General features: G+C 41.3%; 2 protein-coding genes across 46 annotated transcripts in view; one reads left to right on the forward strand and one right to left on the reverse strand.

Annotated features, from left to right (window-relative positions):
• The window catches only part of LOC114136412 (NACHT, LRR and PYD domains-containing protein 14-like), a 337230-nt gene that overhangs the window by 202388 nt on the left and 111590 nt on the right, over positions 1–23252 (forward strand). The gene's annotated exons all lie outside the window — the stretch shown is intronic.
• The window catches only part of LOC114136418 (NACHT, LRR and PYD domains-containing protein 3-like), a 476176-nt gene that overhangs the window by 31317 nt on the left and 421607 nt on the right, over positions 1–23252 (reverse strand). For 7 of the 45 annotated variants that reach the window (XM_028004353.1, XM_028004378.1, XM_028004377.1 and 4 more), the window contains 4 exons: positions 19161–19307; positions 18577–18696; positions 14662–14888; positions 4304–6080 (listed from right to left, as the gene is read on the reverse strand). The exons of 34 other annotated variants lie outside the window; for them this stretch is intronic. In XM_028004353.1, the coding sequence (XP_027860154.1) occupies positions 4304–6080; positions 14662–14888; positions 18577–18696; positions 19161–19288 (2252 nt within the window). In that variant the 5' untranslated portion in view covers positions 19289–19307. Of the gene's footprint in view, positions 1–4303; positions 6081–14661; positions 14889–18576; positions 18697–19160; positions 19308–20850; positions 20871–23252 lie in introns of those variants that run through there. 4 more of the 45 variants (XM_028004354.1, XM_028004355.1, XM_028004357.1 and 1 more) reach the window with 4 other exon arrangements.

Genomic DNA, 23252 nt, shown 5'->3' on the forward strand with positions numbered 1-23252 from the left:
TCATCAAACCAAAGTTCAGATCTGCCATAACTGACTGACACCTGCTGGCCTCAGGTTTGCAACCAGTTCCTGACTATGAGAAACCAGTAACCTCCTCCTAGTGTCAGAATGTTAGTGAGGAAGAAACTGCATCAGGTTTTCTATCACTTTGATATGTCTGCTATAACTGATGTATATTTGCATATAAAATAAGTGGATAGAGTTTCATTTACAATTTTTGTGGTTGTGTGGTTGATCTCAGCTGGCTGGTGAGAGAAAAAATAGATCCTGGTCTCCAAAGGTTTGGGCACCCCTGCTCTAGAGTATTGAAGCTCATGTCTCTCCAGGTCTTTATGGAGGACATTAACAGCTTCAACAAAGGCTGCAGATGAAGTATTGATGAGGAAAATGGTTCTAGCTCTGAAAGAAGAGTTTGGTCAATGCAATTCCCTGCTTGGACATGACAGTGTTTTTGGTCCCCTGTCCTCCTTTTGTCATCCACTCGTGAAATGTCTTGGTGTGATTGTTGATCCTATGTTTAAATTTGATAAGCATATTAGCGCTGCTATCAAAGCTAGTTTCTTTCAGCTGAGGACTATTGCCAAGATAAAATGTTATCTTCCACTGCCTGATTTTGAGACAGCTATCCACGCATTTATTACATCACGTTTAGATTATTGTAACTCTTTGTACTTAGGATTCGACCAGAGCTCCTTACAGCGACATACAAAATGCTGCAGCGCATCTGCTGACCAAAACAAGGAGGCATGTATCTATTACTCTGCTTTTTTTGCGCACCCTTCACTGGCTGCCTGTTGCTTTTGGGATACAATTTAAGGTTTTATTGATTGTTTTTAAGTGTTTAAACTCCATGGGCCCCTCTTATTTAAGTGAGCTCTTCCATCCCTACACCCACCCAGAGCCCTAGGTCAACTGACCAGCTTTTATTGTCTGTCCCTAAAGTTAGGTTAAAAACTAGAGGGGACAGAGCGTTCTCTGTGGCAGCACCCAAACTGTGGAACAGCTTTCCTCTGTTAAGCTTTCTCAGTCAGTAGGTCAGTTTAAGTCCATTCTGAAAACTCACCTATTCTCCCTGGCCACCAAGACCACCTAAAAGAGAAAAGGTAAAGAATGGAAGAGAATCGTTGCAGCTAAATTTAAAACTTGTTTGGTGTTTATTCATGGTATTAGCTTTGGTATCTCTGCCAATTTTATATTTGTGTTATTAGTTTTACTAAACTTTATTTTATTTCTATTTTTTCTCATTTATCTACCTGTGATGTTGTTTGTTGTGAAGCACTTTGGTCAGCTCAGGCTGTTGTAAATGTGCTACATAAATAAACTTTGACTTGACTTGATTGAACTATTGAGTTTCTGTCACCAAGTTTGATTATTATAAGCGACTTTAGGCATGTTTTTTCTAAAGTTGCTTGCAAATTGCTTGCTTGTTTTTGAACATGAAGTTGCTCATTTGGGTTTGGAAATAAGCAGACATAAGGCCCAGAATTTGTCTGTCATCCAGGTAGTTTTACTTAGGCTCTCCCTGTCCATCATTTCCCGGATGATCCATCCCGCTGCGTCTTTGTTAATGTCCATCCATCCATCCATCTTCTTCCGCTTATCCGTCGGGTCGCGGGGGTAGCAGCTTCAGAAGGGAGGCCCAGACTTCCCTCTCCCCAGCCACTTCTTCCAGCTCCTCCGGGGGAATCCCGAGGCGTTCCCAGGCCAGCCGAGAGACATAGTCCCTCCAGCGTGTCCTGGGTCTTCCCCGGGGCCTCCTCCCGGTGGGACGTGCCCGGAACACCTCACCAGGGAGGCGTCCAGGAGGCATCCTGACCAGATGCCCAAGCCACCTCAACTGGCTCCTCTCGATGTGAAGGAGCAGCGGCTCTACTCTGAGTCCCTCCCGGATGACTGAGCTTCTCACCCTATCTCTAAGGGAGAGCCCAGCCACCCTACGGAGAAAACCCATTTCGGCCGCTTGTATCCGCGATCTCGTTCTTTCGGTCATGACCCAAAGCTCATGACCATAGATGAAGGTGGGAACGTAGATCGACCGGTAAATCGAGAGCTTCGCTTTTTGGCTCAGCTCTCTCTTCACCACGACGGACCGGTACAGCGCCCGCTTGACAGCAGACGCTGCGCCAATCCGCCTGTCGATCTCCCGCTCCCTTCTTCCCCCATTCGTGAACAAGATCCCGAGATACTTAAACTCCTCCACTTGGGGCAGGACACCCCCCCTGACCCGGAGAAGGCACTGTACCCTTTTCCGGCTCAAGACCATGGCCTCGGATTTGGAGGCACTGATCCCCATCCCGGCCGCTTCACACTCGGCTGCGAACCGATCCAGCGAGAGCTGCAGATCACGATCTGATGAAGCCAAAAGGACCACATCGTCTGCGAAAAGCAGAGATGAGATCCTGAGGCCACCAAATCGGATCCCCTCAACACCTTGGCTGCGCCTAGAAATTCTGTCCATGAAAGTGATGAACAGAATCGGTGACAAAGGGCAGCCCTGGCGGAGTCCAACTCTCACCGGAAACGAGCCCGACTTACTGCCGGCAATGCGGACCAGACTCTGACACCGGTCATACAGGGACCTGACAGCCCGTATCAAAGGGCCCGGTACCCCATACTCCCGGAGAACCTCCCACAGGGCTCCCCGAGGGACACGGTCGAACGCCTTCTCCAAGTCCACAAAACACATGTAGACTGGTTGGGCGAACTCCCATGCACCCTCCAGGACCCTGCCGAGGGTGTAGAGCTGGTCCAGTGTTCCACGACCAGGACGAAAACCACACTGCTCTTCCTGAATCCGAGGTTCGACTATCCGACGGACCCTCCTCTCCAGGACCCCTGAATAGACCTTGCCAGGGAGGCTTAAGAGTGTGACCCCTCTATAATTGGAGCACACCCTCCGGTCCCCCTTTTTGAACAGGGGGACCACCACCCCAGTCTGCCAATCCAGGGGAACTGCCCCCGATGTCCATGCGATATTGCAGAGTCGCGTCAACCAACACAACCCTACAACATCCAGAGCCTTAAGGAACTCCGGGCGGATCTCATCCACCCCCGGGGCCTTGCCACCGAGGAGCTTTTTAACCACCTCGGCGACCTCGCCCCCAGAGATTGGAGAGCCCAACCCAGAGTCCCCAGGCTCCGCTTCCTCAGTGGAAGGCATGTTGGTGGGATTGAGGAGGTCTTCGAAGTACTCTGCCCACCGGCCCACAACGTCCCGAGTAGAGGTCAGCAGCACACCATCCCCACTATAAACAGTGTTGGTGCTGCACCGCTTCCCCCCCCTGAGACGCCGGATGGTGGACCAGAATCGCCTCGAAGCCGTGCGGAAGTCTTTCTCCATGGCCTCTCCAAACTCCTCCCACACCCGAGTTTTTGCCTCAGCAACCGCCCGAGCCGCATGCCGCTTCGCCCGCCGGTACCCATCAGCTGCTTCCGGAGTCCCACAGGCCAAAAAGGCAGGCTGAAGAAGGAGTCCTTTGTTAATGTCAAGGTAATATTTGCTGTGAATGACATCAAGCTTTGTGTTGCGCTCCAGAAAACTGCAAACATCGAGACTATGAATAGTACAATAAACTATTGCACTATAGTTTATTGCACTATTAACTATAGTGCAATAAACTGAACATTCAACAGCCATGAACTAAACATTCATAATTGTTTTCATTTATAGCTGAAAATAGCCATGAATGAAGTTGTGTAACTAAACGGCATTATAATCATTAATATTAAGATAAGAGAGTTTAGAGCAGGGGTGCTCAAGTCCAGTCCTCGAGAGCTACCATCCTGCAACTTTTAGATGCATCCTTACTCCAACAGATCAGGATCAGCTCTCAACAAACCTGCTAACGAGCCATTCATTTGATTCAGGTGTGTTGGAGCAGGGATGCATCTGAAAGTTGCAGGATGGTAGCTCTCGAGGACTGGACTTGAGCACCCCTGGTTTAGAATTTCCAGACAATTGTGCAACACACAAAAATTAATACAGTTTTTTTGTGCTCTTGTGACCATTAAACAATCTCGCCTTCAGTTCAACATTATAACAGGAGATACATTGTTGATGTTACCATTATAAAATAACTTGCAATTAAGCATAGGCAAAGCTTAATGTAATTCTCACAGGTGGTGGAGCGTTGTTGTTAGCAGGTGCTGAAAGTAACAAAAAAGGGTTACTTTTAATGTAATGTAGTTACTTTCCAAATCAGGTAATCAGTAATCTAACTAAGTTTCTTTTTCAAGGAGTAATCAGTAATCCAATCAAAGTTACTTTTTCAAAGTAACTATGCCATCCCTGATCTGGACTCACCGAGCCTTTCTGCAGTTCCTCACAGCTGGAATCAGTCTCCGTCGTCCTGATTCTGATGTGTTGTACTTCTCCAGGTTCAACTCATCCAGAACCTCTGACATCTGTAGCATGAAGGCCAGAGCTGAACACTGGATCTCTGACAGTTCATTCCCTGATTTCAGGAACTGCTGGATCTCCTGAAAAACTGAGAGGTCTTTCATCTCCACTAGGCAGTGGAAGATGTTGATGCTTCTGTCAGGAGAGATTCTATCAGTGTTCATCTTCTTCAGATTGCTGATGATTTTCTGGATGGTTCCTGGGCTGTTCTCTGTCTGACCCAGAAGGCCTCCTAATAGTCTCTGGTTGAACTCCAGAGTGAGACCATGAAGGAAGCGAACAAACAGGTCCAGGTGGCCATTTTCCCTGGACAAGGATTTCTCTAGGACTTTTTTCATGAAATCTTTCAGAGATGTTTCACTGTATTTTTCTTCCAGAAACTTCTTCACTACCTCTGTATTCCTTGTGGTAAAACAGTGGAACATGTAGACGGCAGCAAGAAACTCCTGGATGCTCAAGTGAACAAAGCAGTAGACTGGTTTCTGGAAGATCACAATCTCTCTTTTGAAGATCTCTGTACAAACTCCTGAGTACACTGAGGCCTCTGTGACATCCAGACCACACTGCTCCAGGTCTTCTTGGTAGAACATGATGTTTCCTTTCTCCAGATGTTCAAACGCCAACCTCCCCAGCTTAAGAAGAACTTCTCTGTCAGCCTCCATCAGCTCCTGTGGACTTGTGTCATCTCCTCCATTGTACTTGTTCCTCTTCCTCTTTGTCTGGACCAGCAGGAAATGTGAGTACATGTCAGTCATGGTCTTGGGCAGCTCTCCTCTCTGCTCTGAGGTCAACATGTTCTCCAGAACTGTAGCAGTGATCCAGCAGAAGACTGGGATTCCACACATGATGTGGAGGCTCCTGGAGGTCTTGATATGAGAGATGATTCTGCTGGACAGCTCTTCATCACTGAACCTCTTCCTGAAATACTCCTCCTTCTGGGCATCGGTGAAGCCTCGTACTTCTGTTACCCTGGAAACAAATGAAGGAGGGATCTGATTGGCCGCTGCAGGTCGGGATGTTATCCAGATGAGAGCCGAGGGAAGCAGGTTCCCCTTGATGAGGTTTGTCAGCAGAACGTTGACTGATGACTTCTGTGTGACGTCAGAAACCAGCTGACTGTTGTTGAAGTCCAGTGAAAGTCTGCTTTCATCCAGGCCATCAAATATGAAGAGAAGTTTGCAGACAGCCAGTTGCTCTGCTGGGAGCTTCTGGAGGGTTGGATGGAAAACATGGAGCAGCGTGAGAAGACTGTGCTGCTCATCTCTGATCAAGTTCAGCTCCCTGAACGAAAGCAGAACCACCACACTGACATCTTGGTTCTCCAAGCCCTCTGCCCAGTCCAGAGTGAACTTCTGAACTGAGAAGGTTTTTCCAACACCAGCGACACCCTTGGTCAGAACCATTCTGATGGCTCCATGATGATCAGGGAAGGTTTTAAAGATGTCATGGCACCTGATTGGAGAGTCATGAAGGTTCTGGGTCTTGGAAGCTCTCTCCAGCTGCTTCACCTCATGTTGGCTATTAATTTCTTCACTTTGACCCTCTGTGATATAAAGATCAGTGTAGATCCTATTGAGGAGGGTTCTACTTCCCGTTACATCACTTCCTTCAGTCACACATTCACATCTCCTCCTCAGACTGATCTTATGTTCCATTAGAACCTGCTGCAGAACAACATCTGCTGAAACAAAGACAAAAAACTGAAGTAAAAAACCCTAGATGAAACAGAATTTCACAACATCACAAACATAATATTGTTCTATTATCAAACATCACATTTCTGCCTCTGTTTTGTGACAAAAATCTGTTCTATGTAAGTATTTAATTCACAAATCAGATCCAGACCCTAACACATCCATTAAATGCTTTAAGCAACATGAAATCTTCTGCATCATGTCACCATGTCCTCATTTTACAGTTTCTATCTGAACTTCTCTCACAAACAGCAGCTTCAGAAAATAGAAAAGAAGAAAAATGTTTTCTCCTGGAATTTTCCAGCCTTAATGAAGGAAATCTAGAGAAAAAGCTCTACTCTGTCAGAGAAACCACTGATTGTATCTGGCAGTGTTCACATTTAAAATGTTATTTCTTTGTCAAAGACTGGATTGGATGTTTTTAAAGAACAATAGTAGTTTGAAAATTACATGGGATTGATTTTGTCCTTTAGAAGTAAAGGATTTTGTCCTTTAGAATCTATGAATTCTAATGGATTATTAAAATTATTACAGGGTTTCCTCCAGTGTATTACAGGTCTGGCGGGCCGCCATGATTTACGTGCCCACCCACCAGGTTAAGCCTTGTGTGTTTTTGTTTTTATTAGAAAGAAAAAAAAAACTGTTAATTTTTTTTTAACAAGCTGGAATCCAAGCATCTCTTCTGCATTGAGCATTTCACTGGCAGGGCAGAATTAATCCTGAAAAAAAGATGGGTTTATAGTTTTTATAGTTGATGCATTGAACAGGGAGCGCAGTTGTTGTAGCAACACCCCCCTCTCTCTACTCTCTCACTCTCTACTTCCTCTTCTGAGAGGGGAGATGTGCTACCAATGGGTGAATTGAGCTTCCTAAATCTGCTGGGATTTACCCGGTCCAGAACTGAAGTAACCTCTTTTTAAGCTGGCATTGAGAAAAGATTCGCCTGGTTTCTGATGACCTCCATCTAGATGTCCTACCCTTCTTACCCCTGTGAATTAGCCAGACTGAGCAGCCTGCAGCCAACTAGTTTCACAGAGCACACCTGTTAATGGTCGCTCTTTCTCTATATTACAATGTGCACTTGGTACTGAACCAGGTTGGTTTTAGTGACTTGTGCGAGTCCCAAGGATGTTGTTTTACATATGGGCTACCAGCAACCTACAAAACATTTTCCACCTTTTCCTCTCCAGGATGAAACATCATAGCTATTTTACAACCATCAAAGAACTCTGAGGTGACTCTTAATTGAATGTCCACAACAACTTTTAGATTTTCTTTATGCTAAATATTTTATTAGTAAGGCATTGTTGCAAGGGTCAGTACATCTTCATTCAGTAGCAGAAATAATCAAATAAGTAAAATCAATCATCTAATCTATCTTTCCCTAATGCTGATACTGAGAACTAAAAAGGGAACCTTTGAGAGAGATGCATGGAGTATGGTGTTTCGAACCCCAGACCTGGCCTGATGATGAAGAATGTGTTGCAGCAGGAGGAGGATGTTGATCGATGAAGGCAGGGATCTCTGTAGGTCTGATGAGCTTTCGTCTCTGCATGGACGGTGAGGTCACGCAGGACTTGGGTGCTGGCAGGAAGAGTCTGAAGCTCCCTTCATCTTGTCTCACGATCTTTCTGGTCCGTTGAAATGCAGACTAGCTGACCTCATGGAAGGAAGACATCAGTTCTTCTTCTTTGCCTTTGTTCTTTGTCTTGCCTTTGTCTTTATCTTCATCTTTGTCTTTGGGATTTGAACCCAGCTGATGAGAGAAGTGTGATTTGAAGCCACATGTTGCGGGGCTGATGGGTTGGTCCCCATGAGCAGGACAATCTTCGGGTCTGTGGCCCCGGCTCTTCTTCAGCTGCAGAGTTCTTTGTCCATCTCGATCTTGGCTCAAAGCTGCCTGGAGGATCCAACCAAAGGTTCTTCTTTTGCACCCACCTTTTATAGGGTTTATCCTCCCTTTTGGTGTGTTTGCATTGGCTAGCACTGATGCTGTGCTTGTTTCATTGGCCGACTGCTTGGACAAATTATCTCATACCCATCACTGTCTCAAGAGACATTATGTCCTGGTGTCTGTGCTAATGTCTCAGGGTTGCTCAATGGTCCTCCTACGTCCATTGCCTTCACAACCTTTTCTTTGAAAAGTTTGTCGTTCAACAATCTGCTTCCAAATAAGGCATTGACCATCTCTGCTCTCCTGTTATCTGCCTACCATAACCTTTCACCTACTATCCACCTCCAACATATCAGTGATGTTTAATTGCAGTTACACTTTTTACACCATTTCAAGTTCAATGTCAAAATCACATTTATAACTTCTTTGCCTTCTCTGATTTAGCATTCATTTATAATATTATGATAACCATAACTTATTAGTTACCCTTCTTATAATCTTATTGTGAGTTATTACATATGTTCTCTGAAAAGAAACCAAGAATAATCCATGATTCTATATATGATACCAAAGTTACAGTTACCGTACTTGTTTTACTTGTAAGTGTACCCACAAGTGTAAGTATTATTACAAGTAAACCAATATTAATATAAGTATTTTGCTTTGAATCTTATTCAATTACTCAAAATGTTTAGATTTCATTCTTTAAAACGGTCATGCTTTGAAATAAGGAATAGTCTCAACTATTTTTATAAATCAATAGGCTGGAAACCTACTTCCTCTTTTTCCAGGAAACCTGCTCTTCCTGTTTAATGACTCTCTCTGACTGACTATGATTTCTTATGATTAGATGGAAAAAAGACATAGAATTAAAGCAAAGTTTTCAGGAGACGAAAACAATGCACACAACCAGATTAATTTTATTGATGTTTAAGTCTACTGTTGGGCCTAGATGTCACTTGTGTGATTAATTTTAAAGGTAACTTTATTTATTGTTACTGTTAAACTTAAATCTCCAGCATGGGGAAGTGGGATGATCTCGGTTTCCTTGACAGCGCAGACCAATCACAACACTGCTTCATGTTGGCTGCTTTGTGCATAATGTTGTGGCTTGATTTCTGTAGTTTACCTCGGCACGGATCGCCCATATAGGCTTACCTATATGGACATTTATATCAGCCTCCTGAGAGGATGATGATCCATATTTCTTTGTAGAATTTATCAAGGTAGGAGTCAAGTTTAAATGCACCACATTTGCTATGTTTGTGCAGCTCAATGTGAACTGCAAATATCCATATTGAGCTGTACTCAGTGTTCGTAGATGCACATTTATAAGAGCGCATTGAGCATGCAGTGAGAATATTTCTTTATGAACAACGCATTATGTACGACGTGTGTTTACATCTCAACATTTTGACTCTGTCTGTGTCAATAAAGTTTGAGATCCCGGTTAGCCCCTGAGTTAGTGGACCAATGGTTCAGCCTGTGGATGATTCCAAAGATTAAACTGAGAGCATCAGATTGTAACTGTAGTAACAAAGCAATCTAACTAGGAAGATTGTTCTTTGAACTCTTACAATATAAACTTGCCAGCTCCTTAAAATCTTAAATTTACATGTTAAACAATTTATATTCTTTTAATTATTTATACTGAAACATTGAATCAAATTTAGCAGCATTGATATTTTCTTAGTTTATTTATGCCTTGGGCCGGTTCTAAATGTAATCCGCATTACATCATGTTTTTGGAGCCAATGACTGATTACTTAATTTGGATTTAACAGAATCTAACAGCAAATAAATGATATTTATCTTAAATGTATTTGTTGACTTGTTGTTTTTAAGATTATATATTTGTGGGTGTAAGCATTGTCGGCAATGTTTTCCAGTAACATAATTACCCAGTAATATTTTACATTTCCTGTCAACTTAACATCTTAAGTACAAAACCTGGTGGACCGCCTCAGTGCCCCGACCACCGGGCTTAAGTTTTCTGGGGGAAACCCTGTATTACATGCTATATATAGAAACATATAAACTGCAATCTGTGCTATATTATCAGAGTAAATAAAGGTTTCTGTCTCAGACTTTTCTTCACTCTCTCTGTAACATCAGTAGTGCAGCAAGTTGCTTTTTCCACCTTCTTGTCTCCATACACTGCAGGAGCCAAATATGTGATGCATTTCCTTTTTGGTCACTAGATGGCGATGTAGGCTCAAGAATCTGAGTCAGGGAGAAACAGGTAGCAGGCAGGTGTTGAACTCAGAAGCCTCTGAGGCCGGGGTCCAGATTTTATCTTTACACCCTTCTTGCTCCAGAATGTGTCTGGCCCCCTGGCACTGCAGAACAGGACATTACCTGTCCGGATCACTACAAGAAAATTTACAAAAAACAGAAACATAAAATACAGCTGACCTAATTCAAACATCAGACTGATCCCCTGCCTAAAAGAACCCCAGACTGAAGAACTTTTGGCCTCCAAGTCACTTAAACTAGCTCTTTTAAATACAAGATCTCTCTGTGCTAAAGCTCTATTAATTAATGATTTCATCACTGAGCATAATATTGATGTTATGTTTCTGACAGAAACATGGTTGAATGATAATAATGAATCGATCGTACTAACTGAATCTGCGCCTCCTAACTACTATTTCTTGAGTGAGACTAGAAAACATAACAAAGGAGGAGGCGTGGCTTCAATATTTAAGAATACCATAAATTGTAGTAAAATCTCTTTGGGTCACTTCACCTCTTTTGAGTATCTTGGAATTGAGGTTAAAGGCCACAAACGAACTTTGACAGTAACTTTACATAAAACTCCAACTTTTGTGGAAAATTTCTTTACTGACTTGAATGAGCTTCTATCTCTCATCTGTATTGATTATGATTGTTTAATAATTGTGGGTGATTTCAACATTCATGTTGACAACCCCCAAGACAGAGGGGCAAAAAAGCTCTAATAGTTTAGAGACTTTTGGTCTAACACAACATGTCAAACAAGCCACACACACTCAAGGACACACACTGGACCTGGTTATCAGTAAGGGTGTGAATATTTCCAATGTCTCTGTAACTGATGTCGCCTGTCGCATCACTTCCTGTTATCTTTGAAAGTTCTTTATCTTTTAACCCACTTGGACAAACAGCAACCATCACAAAACGTTCTTTCACAGAAAACACAGCAGAAACTTTTAATCAAATCTACTCTTCTTCCTCACCCTTAAGCTGTAATGATGTAGATAAGTTGGTAAAAGATTTTCAGTCTAAAGTCTCAGATATTATTGATTCCATTAAAATGAAGGTTGTGTCTGGTAAAAAGAAATCTCCATGGAGAAATGCACAAACAGTTAGATCTGTAAGACAACTCTGCCGTAGGGCAGAACAAAAATGGCGTAAAACTCAACTCCACGTTCATTGTGACATCTATAAAGAAAGACTACGTAACTATCATTTAACACTAAAACATGCAAGAGAGGCTTTCTTTGCAGATGTCATAAACAAAAACATTAACAATGCTCCAGCTTTATTTGCAACAGTTGACAGAATCACAAACCCTCCTGTGACGTTACGCCTGAATTCCAATGTTTTGCCGCCTGCAACCAGTTTTCCAGCTTCTTTTCAGAGAAAATTCATAAAATCAGAGGATTAATCTAAACATCCACTATAAAGTCAGTACCAATGCTGAGCCCAAACAAAACAAATACAGGAAAAATGACCCAATTTCAACTACTTAATTATAAAACCCTACAGGAAATTATAAGTCAATAAGCTCCAGTTCCTGCTGTCTGGATGTCCTAGATCTATAACTCTAGAACATTTCTTTAAGAAAGTCCTGCCTGTTGTTGCTGCTGATCTGATCCAGATAGTAACTCATCGCTCTCATCAGGCGTTTTCCCCCAGGCTTTGAAAACAGCAGTAATCAAACCACTGATAAAAAAGAACAATCTGGACAAATCACTACTGCAGAATTACAGGCCGACCTCTGACCTCTGACCTCTGATTCATCAGCAAAGTTATTGAAAAAGCTGTTTAAACAATTAACTGGCTTCCTAACGATAACCAACCTCTTTGACTCCTTCCAGTCTGGTATCCATGGTTACCACAGCACAGAGACTGGCCTAGTCAAAGTGTTCAATGACATCCATATAAATACGGACTGTGGGAGAACCACAGTGCTGGTTCTGTTGGACCTCAGTGCTGACCATGACATATTACTGACTCGACTGGAGAGTTGGATCGGACTCTCCGGTCCAGTGCTTAACTGGTTTAAATCCTACATAAAGAACAGGGATTTCTTTGTTTCAATTGGAAACTTCTCATCAAAGAGGTCAAAGGTCACACGTGGGGTACCCCAAGGTTCAATCCTAGGACCCCTCTTATTCAATATTTATATGCTCCATAACAGGAAATAATATTAGCTACCATAACTATGCAGATGACACACAGCTCTACATTACGATGTCACCAGGTGACCTTTGACCCCATCCAATCACTGAACAGATGCTTAGAACAGATAAATGTGTGGATGTGCCAAAACTTTCTCCAGCTGAACAGAAACAAAACTGAAGTTATTATTTTTGGACCTAAAGAGGAACGATCTAGAGTTATAGGTCTAGAGTTATAGATCTACAGTTATAGGTCTAGAGTTATAGATCTACAGTTATAGATCTAGAGTTATAGATCTAGAGTCAATGCACAGCTTCAGTTATTACAACTGAAAACCAGCGATCAGGCCCGAAACCTGGGAGTAGTGATGGACTCTGACCTGAACCTCCAGAGCCACATAAAGACAGTTACAAAGTTGGCCTTCTATCACCTGAAGAACATTTCCAGGATTAAAGGACTAATGTCTCAGCCAGATCTAGAGAAACTCATCCATGCCTTCATCTTCAGTCGTATTGATTATTGCAACAGCGTCTTCACAGGTCTGTCCAACAAATCAATCAAACAGCTGCAGCTGATCCAGATGCTGCTGCTGGCGTTCTGACTAAAACCAGGAAGATAGAGCACATAACACCAGTTTTAAAGTCCCTCCACTGGCTCCCTGTAGCTCAAAGAATAGACTTTAAAATACTGTTGTTAGTTTATAAATCACTGAACGGCTCAGAACCACAATACATTAAAGATCTGCTGTTGTTGTATCAACCTTCCAGACCTCTCAGGTTCTGGTTCTGGTTCTGCTCTGCATCCCCAGAACCAGAACCAAACAAGGAGAAGCAGCTTTCAGCATCTATGCACCACAAATTTGGAACAAACTTCCAGAAAACTGTAAAACAGCTGAAACACTGACTTCTTTTAAATCTCAACTAAAAACCCACCTGTTTAGGATTGTATTTGAAATGTAATCAATTACAAATTTATTGATGGAACTTGACTTAATGCTGTGTTTTGATTATTGATTCTATGTTGAAATTGCACAAAAATCCGTGAGGGACGGCAGAGTCCCTGCTCAAAATTCTGTGAAAGAGGTGAACGGAGCCTCGTGCCAGAAGCCCATTAAAATGCTGTCTACATCGTTTTAAACTGTGTGATTGTGAGTGTGAGTGGGAATAAACATATTTTGTTTAACATGTTTATAATGAAGGTCAACATTCTGATCACACACTCCACCTACTGCTGATTCCTTTCTGAATTTGAAGAAAACTATCGTTCCTCTTAAAGGCAAAGTCTAATCAGGTAAGAGCTCAGCCTTCTGTCCTCGTGCGAATTTAAAAGTTGATGGACAGTTTAACAACCGTCTCCTTTATGGCTCAAATTTTTTATCATGTTTTTTTTTTTTAACTGTTTTCAACACCACAAAGACGTCTTTGTATAGCAGTCCTCAGCAAATCATTTTCCTCCAGTCTGTCATTGAGTTTCTCAGTCCTAAATAGAAATTATTTCTTTTTGTTGCTTCTATTTTGAAGTAATTTTCTTAATGGCACAGTTTGGGTTTTAAACTGGGGAGTGAACCATTCTGACAATGTGTTTTCTCTTTTTTCTTCCCTTCGTATCCTGTTTGTAATGCACTTACAGAAGGGTGAGCCCTTAAGAAATTAGATTTTCGTGTGTTTCCCGAGGTATTTTGTTCCATATAACACAGTAGGAGTGCAACAGGTAAACCTTTTATGGATGCAAACTCGACTAAAAACCCACCTGTTTAGGATTGTATTTGAAACGTAATCAATTACAAATTTATTGATGGAACCTGAATTAATGTCATGTTTTGATTGTTGATTCTATGTTGCATTGTGTTTCTGTGTTTGTAATGATGTAAAGCTCTTTGAAATGCCTTGCTGCTGAAATGTGCTATACAAATAAAATTTGATTAGATTTTTTGAGTGCTCTGTAATCACTGTTGTTGTTTCCTTTTGGAGTTACTGATTCTGTGCACTATTCATCTAGTCTGAACTGAATAATGTGGTGAATTTGCATCTAAAAACCTGGGACTGACTTTAGTTCATCCATCAACATGAACATCAGATTTAATGAAATGTTCAGTTTGAATGCAATTAGAATAGAGAGCTGAGAACAGAGTCACTTTAAAGCAAAAACCATTTACACCAGCTGGAAATACAGAGATTTAGTTGACAGAAAGATTTATAAAACCTTAAATGTCCAAATCCCAACTAAAGACATTGAATTGGTTCAACAGACGACAGAAGGAAGCTCTGATTGGAGGTGTTCAGGCTCACCTGGAGCACAGCTGCTCTGATTGGCTGTCAGCAGTCCAGCTCCTGTTCTGGGTCTTTTCCCACACTGGGGGCAGGAGGAGGGTCCAGACTGGTCCCAGTAGAACCTGATGCACTGTCTGCAGAACCAGTGACCACAGCTGGTAGAGACTGGATCCATCAGAACCTTCTGACACAAAGCACAGCAGGACGGCTGCTCCTCCTCACCAACGCTGCTCCTCTTCCTCCCTCTGTGAAGACATTTCTTCATCACTGAAATAGTTCACTAACAACAGGCTGGAGCTGTCCTGGTACCAGAACCTGAGTCACAACAGAACCTCAGAACATTGATGATCTCTGGTTTGAAATATTTCATTATATTTGGTGTTATGATTGATCTTTCTTTGGTTGTATTTGTTCATCTGAAATCTTTATTCTGTCTGAGTCAGAGCAGAAAACTGTTTCCATCAGAGGCTCAAAGACCAAAATCTGATTCTAATCTAGAGTCCAGTGTAGAAACATGGATCATTCTTTAATGGTGGAACACCAGTAAACAGGATTCAGATCCAGTTTCTGTCAGGATCTGTGTTTTTCTGTGTGTTTATTTTGAGTTTCCTGTGTATCTGATTCTCCGTGTTGTCCTGTCGCCCTTTGATTAGTCCCCAGGTGTTTCTCGTTCCCTGATTACCTCCTGTGTATTTAGTGTCACCTGTGTGTCTGTGTCGGATCCTCGTCTCATTTTGGTGTCTGTCCTGTGTGTGCGCGTTGTTTCCGTCTTCTATGTACCAGTTGCTACCGATGTTGAGCCCTGGCTTCCGCTCTGTCGTGCTGCCTGGTTTTGTGGACTGATTTTGGACTGTTCTTCATTAAAAACCATCATTCCCATTTCAAACTGGGTCTCAAGCGTCTGCCTCACCACCTACACCGCATTTCGTGACAGTTTGCATTAATCTAAGAACTTTATAAAGAGTCTTGTACTGTGACAGAGCATTATTTGGACATGATAGCAGAGATAACAAGTTATTTAAATTTGTCTTATTTTTTTCTAAATCTGACTTCATGATGATTCTTTGGACTTTGGTTCTGTGTTCACTTTGTAGTTTTATTGTCCTGATTAATTGTTTATAGTTGTAGTTTAGTTACAGTCCATCTTTATTGAGTCCAGTTCCTGTTTTATTTAGATGGTCGGGTTCCTTTAATGCACTTGGTTCTGATTTCCATCTGGTTCTGCTCGTTTTGTCTGTTTCTGGGTTTATTTGTCACCAAAGACATTAAATAAATTGATCTGTTGAAAACCTTCACATTAAGGACTAATGACCTGACCTTTGACCTCCACTTTACCTTCTAAATCAGTGATACTTAAAGATCCACAGACACTTTACAAAAGGTCAAAGGTCCATTTATTACAAAAGGTCAAGCCAGAAACCAGAAACTCTCAAAAGTTTCTTTTCACACAAAACAATAGACATATAGAAATAAAATATAATTTTAAATTATATATCAATGTACATATTTAAACAAGAAACTTCTGCAAAACTTTTAAACAAATGTGAGAAGGGATTTAAAAATGTTTTTAAAATGAACATAGAAGTCCAAAAAAGTGTGAATGAAATTCTAAGATGATTCAGGAATTTAAAAATAAAAGTTTTCTTGTTCTGACCCCACATTACTCTGAGTGAAAACTCCTTTGCTGTCTGTTGTTGAGGAAAGGCCTTTTCAAAATCCAGAAGGAGATTAAAAGATTTCTCAAAAATGTATAAAATAATCAAAGCAAAAATTCAGGGATGATTTTAATGAGGGAATAAAATTATAACAGTTTGTCTGGAACATAATGACAATTTCTGGGATTTAATATTTGAGCTGTTTTGGAGATTGTTTTACTTATTAGTAAAATATCAGAGTTTTATTAAACTTTAGTCTCTCCCATCTTAACTGTTATTGTTCCCACAGACACCAGGAGCCTCATGTATAAAACGTTCGCACAAAAAATGTGCAGCGCCATATTTTACACACAAGCCTGCATGTATAAAAATGAACATGACATTATTATTTACGTAAATATACACAAACATTTGACCTGCCGTGAAAATGTGCAGCAGCCTCAAAACTTTTTCTGTGAACAATAATAAACTACACAGAGTCAAAACTCACTAAATAACTGAAATCTGATGATATTCAGTTATTTAGAACAAGAAGCATCAAACCTGATGTTTGTTAATGATTTTAATATTTTATTGTTTAAACGTAAACGATGAAAGTGAACAGCATTTATCATCAAACAATAACCGAACACGCACACAAAATAAAGAAAACAAAAATAATAAAAGGAAGTGAAAACATCACTAGAATGTAAATACTTTCCCTCAGTTTTTGTCTCATAAAGCTGTAACTCATTGGTCTGTGTGCCGAAGCAAATGAAAAGCATCTATAGAGTAATTTATTCTCACTAAAAAATAAAACCTGGTTGGATCAGCAGATTAACTCCAGACAGGTTTGATTATTGATCAGGTGTGGAGACAATCACAGGTACAGTACAGACCAAACGTTTGGACACACCTTTTAGTTCAATGAGTTTCCTTTATTTTCATGACTATTGACATTGTAGATTCACACTGAAAGCATCAAAACTATGAATAACATGTGGAAATATGCACTAAACAAAAAAGTGTAAAACAACTGAAAATACCCCTTATATTCTAGTTTCTTCACAGTAACAACCTTTTGCTGTGATTACTGCTTTGCACACACTCTGCATTTTCTTGATGAGCTTCAAGAGGTCGTCACCTGAAATGGTTTTCACTTCATAGGTCAACCTGCCCTGTCAGGTTAATAAGTGGATTTATTGCCTTATAAATAGTCATGAAAACAAAGAAAACCCATTGAATTAGAAGGTGTGTCCAAACTTTTGGTCTGTACTGTATGTCAGTAGCTGCACCAAGGTGAGCTGCTACCTGAGGAGCTTTGGCTCTGATGGAGAACATGGAGCCATTGATCAGAAATTATATTGATCTGATGGTTTATTGGTGTTTAGATTGATCCAGACTGATCATCCTGCAGCTCTGAGCAGAACTTAAAGAAGGAGCCAAGCGGTACCGGTACCGGTCCAGCTGCAGTCGTCCTTCAGTCGAGCCACTTTGTGAATATGGACAGAAATCATCTCTATTCTGTAACTGTAACTTATTAACATGATTTCTCTATTTAGAATAAACATCAACATTCCCACTCAATGACTCTCTGTCTTTAAATCCCGGCTGAACGCTCTGCTGCTCAAACTGGCATTTGCACTTAGATCTCTTTATTTTATTAATTTATTTTCATTTAAAAAATTTTCTTTCAAATATTTAGATTTTTTTGTGTAGTGACTTTATGAATGCTGAAAGCATCTTTTAAATAAAAATATATAATTATTATTATAAATACTAATACTGCTACAAACATGGACGTTGCCATGGTTACTGCTTCACGTGGTGGTATACTTCCTGGTATTTATACTAATTTACATTAATATGTATTTACGGTGGAGACAGGCGAACCAGCAGCTGATTTATTTCCTGCAAATTGGGATTTATAAAGGAAAGGTGAGCAGGTATGTACGTACGTACAGATTTATATATCTTAATTTTTTGTGCGCCCTACTTTTCTAAATTTGTCCGTGTTAGTGTGAAAACTGCTCACTCTTTTACACATGAGGCCCCAAACCTCAGTGGAACATGGAAGCTGCTAGAGATTCATAAAGACACAAAGGAAACTATTTAGTTTTTCCTCCACAGTTTGTTCTGTTCTCTCAAAGAACAGTTTAGATCACAACTGAAAAAAGAACTAAAATGATTTAAAATGATGTTTTGGTTTCCATGAATCAGTTTCTAAGCTGAAATCCAAGTTTAAATCCTGGTTGGTCTCTGCAGAGTCACATGAATCAGTTAGAAACTGGTTTCTTACTCTGGGTCTGATGGTTCTGGTTCAGTATTGAAGTTTAGAGGATCTTTTCTGGACCGGTCACTCCCCATAGAAGGACAGACGGATCCTGGAGGTTCTGCTCTCAGTCTGAGGTTCTGATCTCTGAAACACAAACATGTTATTCAGATCACATCAATTACTGAGAAACTCTGTGATAAAAACACTGAAGAAGATCAGAACACAAACTGCTGCAGAGAAGCAGAAGGTTTAAAGTTCTGGGTCGTCATCCTACCTGGATCACATGGACCCAGTGTTTCCAGTATATAAACTGGGTCCAGTGCTCCCAGTAAAGAAGTTTCCCTCTGTCAGTGGGTTTAGGGACAACCTCTGAATTGTTGCTCTTTAAAGTTTTGGTTGTTTTTGTCTTCATGGATCATTTTCATCCATCACTGACTCACTGAAGCCTCATTAAAACTCTACTGATTGGCTGACATTCCTCATGTCTACTTAGCTTTAAGTTTGCATAAAAATTAAGTTACTTTTTATTTATTTGATGAAAATAAACAAGTTAATATTAAATAAATCTGTGTGGAGTCACATGAATCAGTTAGAAACTGGTTTCTTACTTCCTGTCTGATGGTTCTGGTTCATTACTGAAGTTTAGAGGATCTTTTCTGGACCGGTCACTCTTCATAGAGGGACAGACGGATCCTGGAGGTTCTGCTCTGTCCTCCTTTAGGTCCAAATCTTCCATCTTCTGGACCTCAGTAAGTCTGAAAGAGAAACCAGTGCCAGTCAGTTCCCAGTGATCCAGTAAGCAGAAAGTTGATTCCCATCATGTGTTCAGAGGATCAGAGGAACCTGATCCAGCATGTAACATCTGGGTCTGAATTGTTCTCTCCTTCACTTCTTCATGACCTTCTGATGTCTGCTGGCTGATCCAAGAACCTTCTGGAGAACTTCTGACTTTATTAAGAACATTTCAAATCTGAGTCTGAAACCTAAACTGGAATCATGTTCCAGGTCTGTAGAAACATCCAGAGTGAGGTCAGATGTAGTGAATGAAGGAGTGAACATTTCCTATGAAGTGGTGATGTGTTGGTCCTGAACAGATGGGCTCAGTTAAAGCAGCGGTTCTGAAACCTTTGGGGTCCAGACCTCCTTTAGACAGGCTGCCAGTCCTCCTGCTGAGAGTCAGGTTTAGTCAGAGAGGCAGGAATATGTGGAAGGAATATTTTCCAGACGGACCAACAATCAGAGAGACTTCAGGATCAGGTGATCCATGGAGATCATGAGGAGTGATCTGATCACTCTCAGCTTTCAGCAGATCTGTTCAGTTTTCCAGCAGCTTAGAGAGACAAAGAGTTTCTCACTGCTGCAAGGAGAAACAAGAAGTCCAACTGGAAAAGAAAGAAGTCAGAGAGGAGGAAGAGAGGAAAATCTGTTGAGAGTTTAAATCTGGTTTGACTCCACAGATCAGAGAAACATCAGTTTCTGATGAACCCCAGACTGCTGAGGAAGGAGTGATGTGTCACATTTATGATTTAAATAATCAGAGAAACCAGTTTAACATGATGGAGTATTATGGACACACTAAGGAAATAAAATAGGAAAATACTAGAATAAAGTCAGAATATAACAACTTTATTCTCATAATATTATGAATTTCTTCCAAAAATAATTTCTATTTATCTTATTATGACCCTAATACTCTGTGATAGTTTACAAATGTTTTTGTTCTGGTTTTTCCTACTAAGATAAAAACAGTTCTGATCTTTAAAAGATTCATTCAGTTTTTATTTAGTTTCTATTCATGATGTCATTATTGCACACAATCAGATCATCTTTAGGTGTTAGTGCTGCCTAAAGGTGGGATCATGTGGGATCATGGTAGATCTCACAGTCGCAGTAACTAAGTTGTGGCACTTTGTTAAATATTTCTCTCATGAAATATAAATGTGTAATGTTGCCTTGTGTAACAACAATTTATAAGCAGCAACGTTTCACAATAAAGTTTTCATTTCAATGAATTTAATTTTCCGCCTGTCTAAATACTTTCTTGATCAGCCCATGAATTAAAATCATTTCAATAAAGCACTACCCCTACAAGGACCCCATGATAGACGCTCTTCTATCCGTCCTGCCTAGAGGCGATGCTCACACCGATGCTCTATGGTAGGAACATCTGACCAGGTAGCACAGATCGTCACTGTTCTGCCGACTCGGGCCGCTGTGGGCGTCCCTTGATTTGATCGGTTAGAAAAAGCTCCAGAGACCCATAAGAGACACGGAGGAACATGGAGCTGCAACACTGACCTCTATTAACAAGTGAACAACCTGGAGCTCAACACCAGCAAGACCAAGGAGGTCACAGTGGACCACAGCAGGTCCAGGAGGACAGAGCACAACCTGTTACAATTCAGGTGGAGGTGGTGGAGTGCGTAGGTAGACAACATCAGATTCCTGGGCGTCCACATCACCTCGGACCCGACCCGGTCACTGAACACCTCTGTTCTGACGAGGAAGGCCCAACAAAGACTCTTCTTCCTCAGGAAGTAGAACAGGGCTGGACTTCCTGCTCAGTGGCTCAAGAACTTCTACAGAGCCGTGATGGAGAGCATCCTCTGCCTCAGCACGACTGGGTGGGACGACAACTGCAGCATCCAGGACAAAAGGACTTGGCCCGGGTGGTGAAAACGGCCCAGTGGATGGTGGGGAGTCAGTTACCGAACCTGGACCTAATATATACTGGCAGACTGCAAAGGAAGGCCAGTTGTGTTGCTGCTGATGATCCCACCCACCCAGGACACAAACTGTTTGTACCGCTACCGTCTGGGAAACGCTGCAGATACAGAAAGTGAACAACCACTTTATGGCTAAAGATCAGCTTTTCCCCAAGAGCTGAGAAATCAATCTGTCCACCTTCCATCCTCTCTGCCCCCTGCAGACACACCCACAGCCTAATGCTGCACCCTAAGGCCTGATTAAGACTTTATTTATTCATCTATTCATCACTGAGGGCACCACTCCAATTTCATTATGTAGAAACACAACAAAAATCTTATGTCTTAAAACCACAAGTTATTTCTGTCCTCCGTCTCAAAATGGAGTCTGATCTGAAGAACAAAGTTAGTTTCATTTTCTATGTCACACAGTCACATGACTTGTGTGTTTTCATCACTAACAGAAGCATCTAAAATCCTCATTTGATTTGTGGAATAAATATTTACAGTTAATAGTTCAGGTAGATTTTTTTGGCTCAAAGAAAATAATAAAGTTCAAAAACTTTCAGTATTTCTAGATTAACTCTCCTCTTACATTCGTTTCTGAGGTACAGCAATAATGTTCCTGGGTCAGTTTGACCTGTGGAGTGTTTAATCATGCTATAATGTCAGAAACCAAAATAATCCTCCAAAACATTTTTGTATCTGATTATTAACTCCAATACTAACCATTTCAATCAATATTTGTCCAATGATGTTTTTTAATTTCTCAGAAATTAAGGATCAATGACGACAACCTGCTCATTTACTCATTTGGACATAAAAAATGGAATTTACATTTTTAATGTCCACTGAAAAAAACCTAGACACAAAAAAACCAATAATTTCCTTGAAATTGATCTTTGGTAAATTTTTTATATTACAATTTTTTTCAATGGGTGATCTTTATAATTGAACTTGAGACACACAAACTGTTCCGGGTCAAATTGACCCGCTGATTAAAATCAAAACAAATAAGTCATGCAGAGAGTATTTATGTTTTCCTCCATTTCTGCTGAGTGTCACTCAGTGTGGGTGGAGTTTGTCCACAGGAACAGAAAAGATTCCTGTCAACAGTTGCATGAACATTTTCTGCTTTCTCGCAGTTTCCTAGTGAAGTAAAGAGAGTAGTGAGGGGGTGGGCTTGTGTTTGTGTTTGTGTGTGTGTGTGTGTGTGTGTGTGTGTGCGTGTGGTTTGTTGTGTGTGTGTGTGTGTGTGTGTGTGTGGTTTGTTGTGTGGGTGTGTGTGTGTGTGTGTGTGGTTTGTTGTGTGGGTGTGTGCGTGTGGTTTGTTGTGTGTGTGTGTGCGTGTGGTTTGTTGTGTGTGTGTGTGTGTGTGTGGTTTGTTGTGTGTGTGTGTGTGTGTGTGTGTGTGGTTTGTTGTGTGGGTGTGTGCGTGTGGTTTGTTGTGTGTGTGTGTGTGTGTTTGTGTGTTTGTGTGTGTGTGTGTGTGTGTGTGTGTGTGTGTGTGTGTGTGTGGTTTGTTGTGTGTGTGTGTGTGTGTGTGTGTGTGGTTTGTTGTGTGGGTGTGTGTGTGTGTGTGTGTGGTTTGTTGTGTGGGTGTGTGCGTGTGGTTTGTTGTGTGTGTGTGTGTGTGTTTGTGTGTTTGTGTGTGTGTGTGTGTGTGGTTTGTTGTGTGGGTGTGTGTGTGTTTGTGTGTTTGTGTGTTTGTGTGTGTGTGTGTGTGTGGTTTGTTGTGTGTGTGTGTGTGTGTGTGTGTGTGGTTTGTTGTGTGTGTGTGTGTGTGTTGTGTGTTTGTGTGTGTGTGTGCGTGTGGTTTGTTGTGTGTGTGTGTGTGTGTTTGTGTGTTTGTGTGTGTGTGTGCGTGTGGTTTGTTGTGTGTGTGTGTGTGTGTTTGTGTGTTTGTGTGTTTGTGTGTGTGTGTGTGTGTGGTTTGTTGTGTGTGTGTGTGTGTGTGTGTGTGTGGTTTGTTGTGTGGGTGTGTGCGTGTGGTTT

The sequence above is a fragment of the Xiphophorus couchianus genome, chromosome 21 (genome assembly GCF_001444195.1).
Source record: "Xiphophorus couchianus chromosome 21, X_couchianus-1.0, whole genome shotgun sequence".
Taxonomy (NCBI): Eukaryota; Metazoa; Chordata; class Actinopteri; order Cyprinodontiformes; family Poeciliidae; genus Xiphophorus; species Xiphophorus couchianus.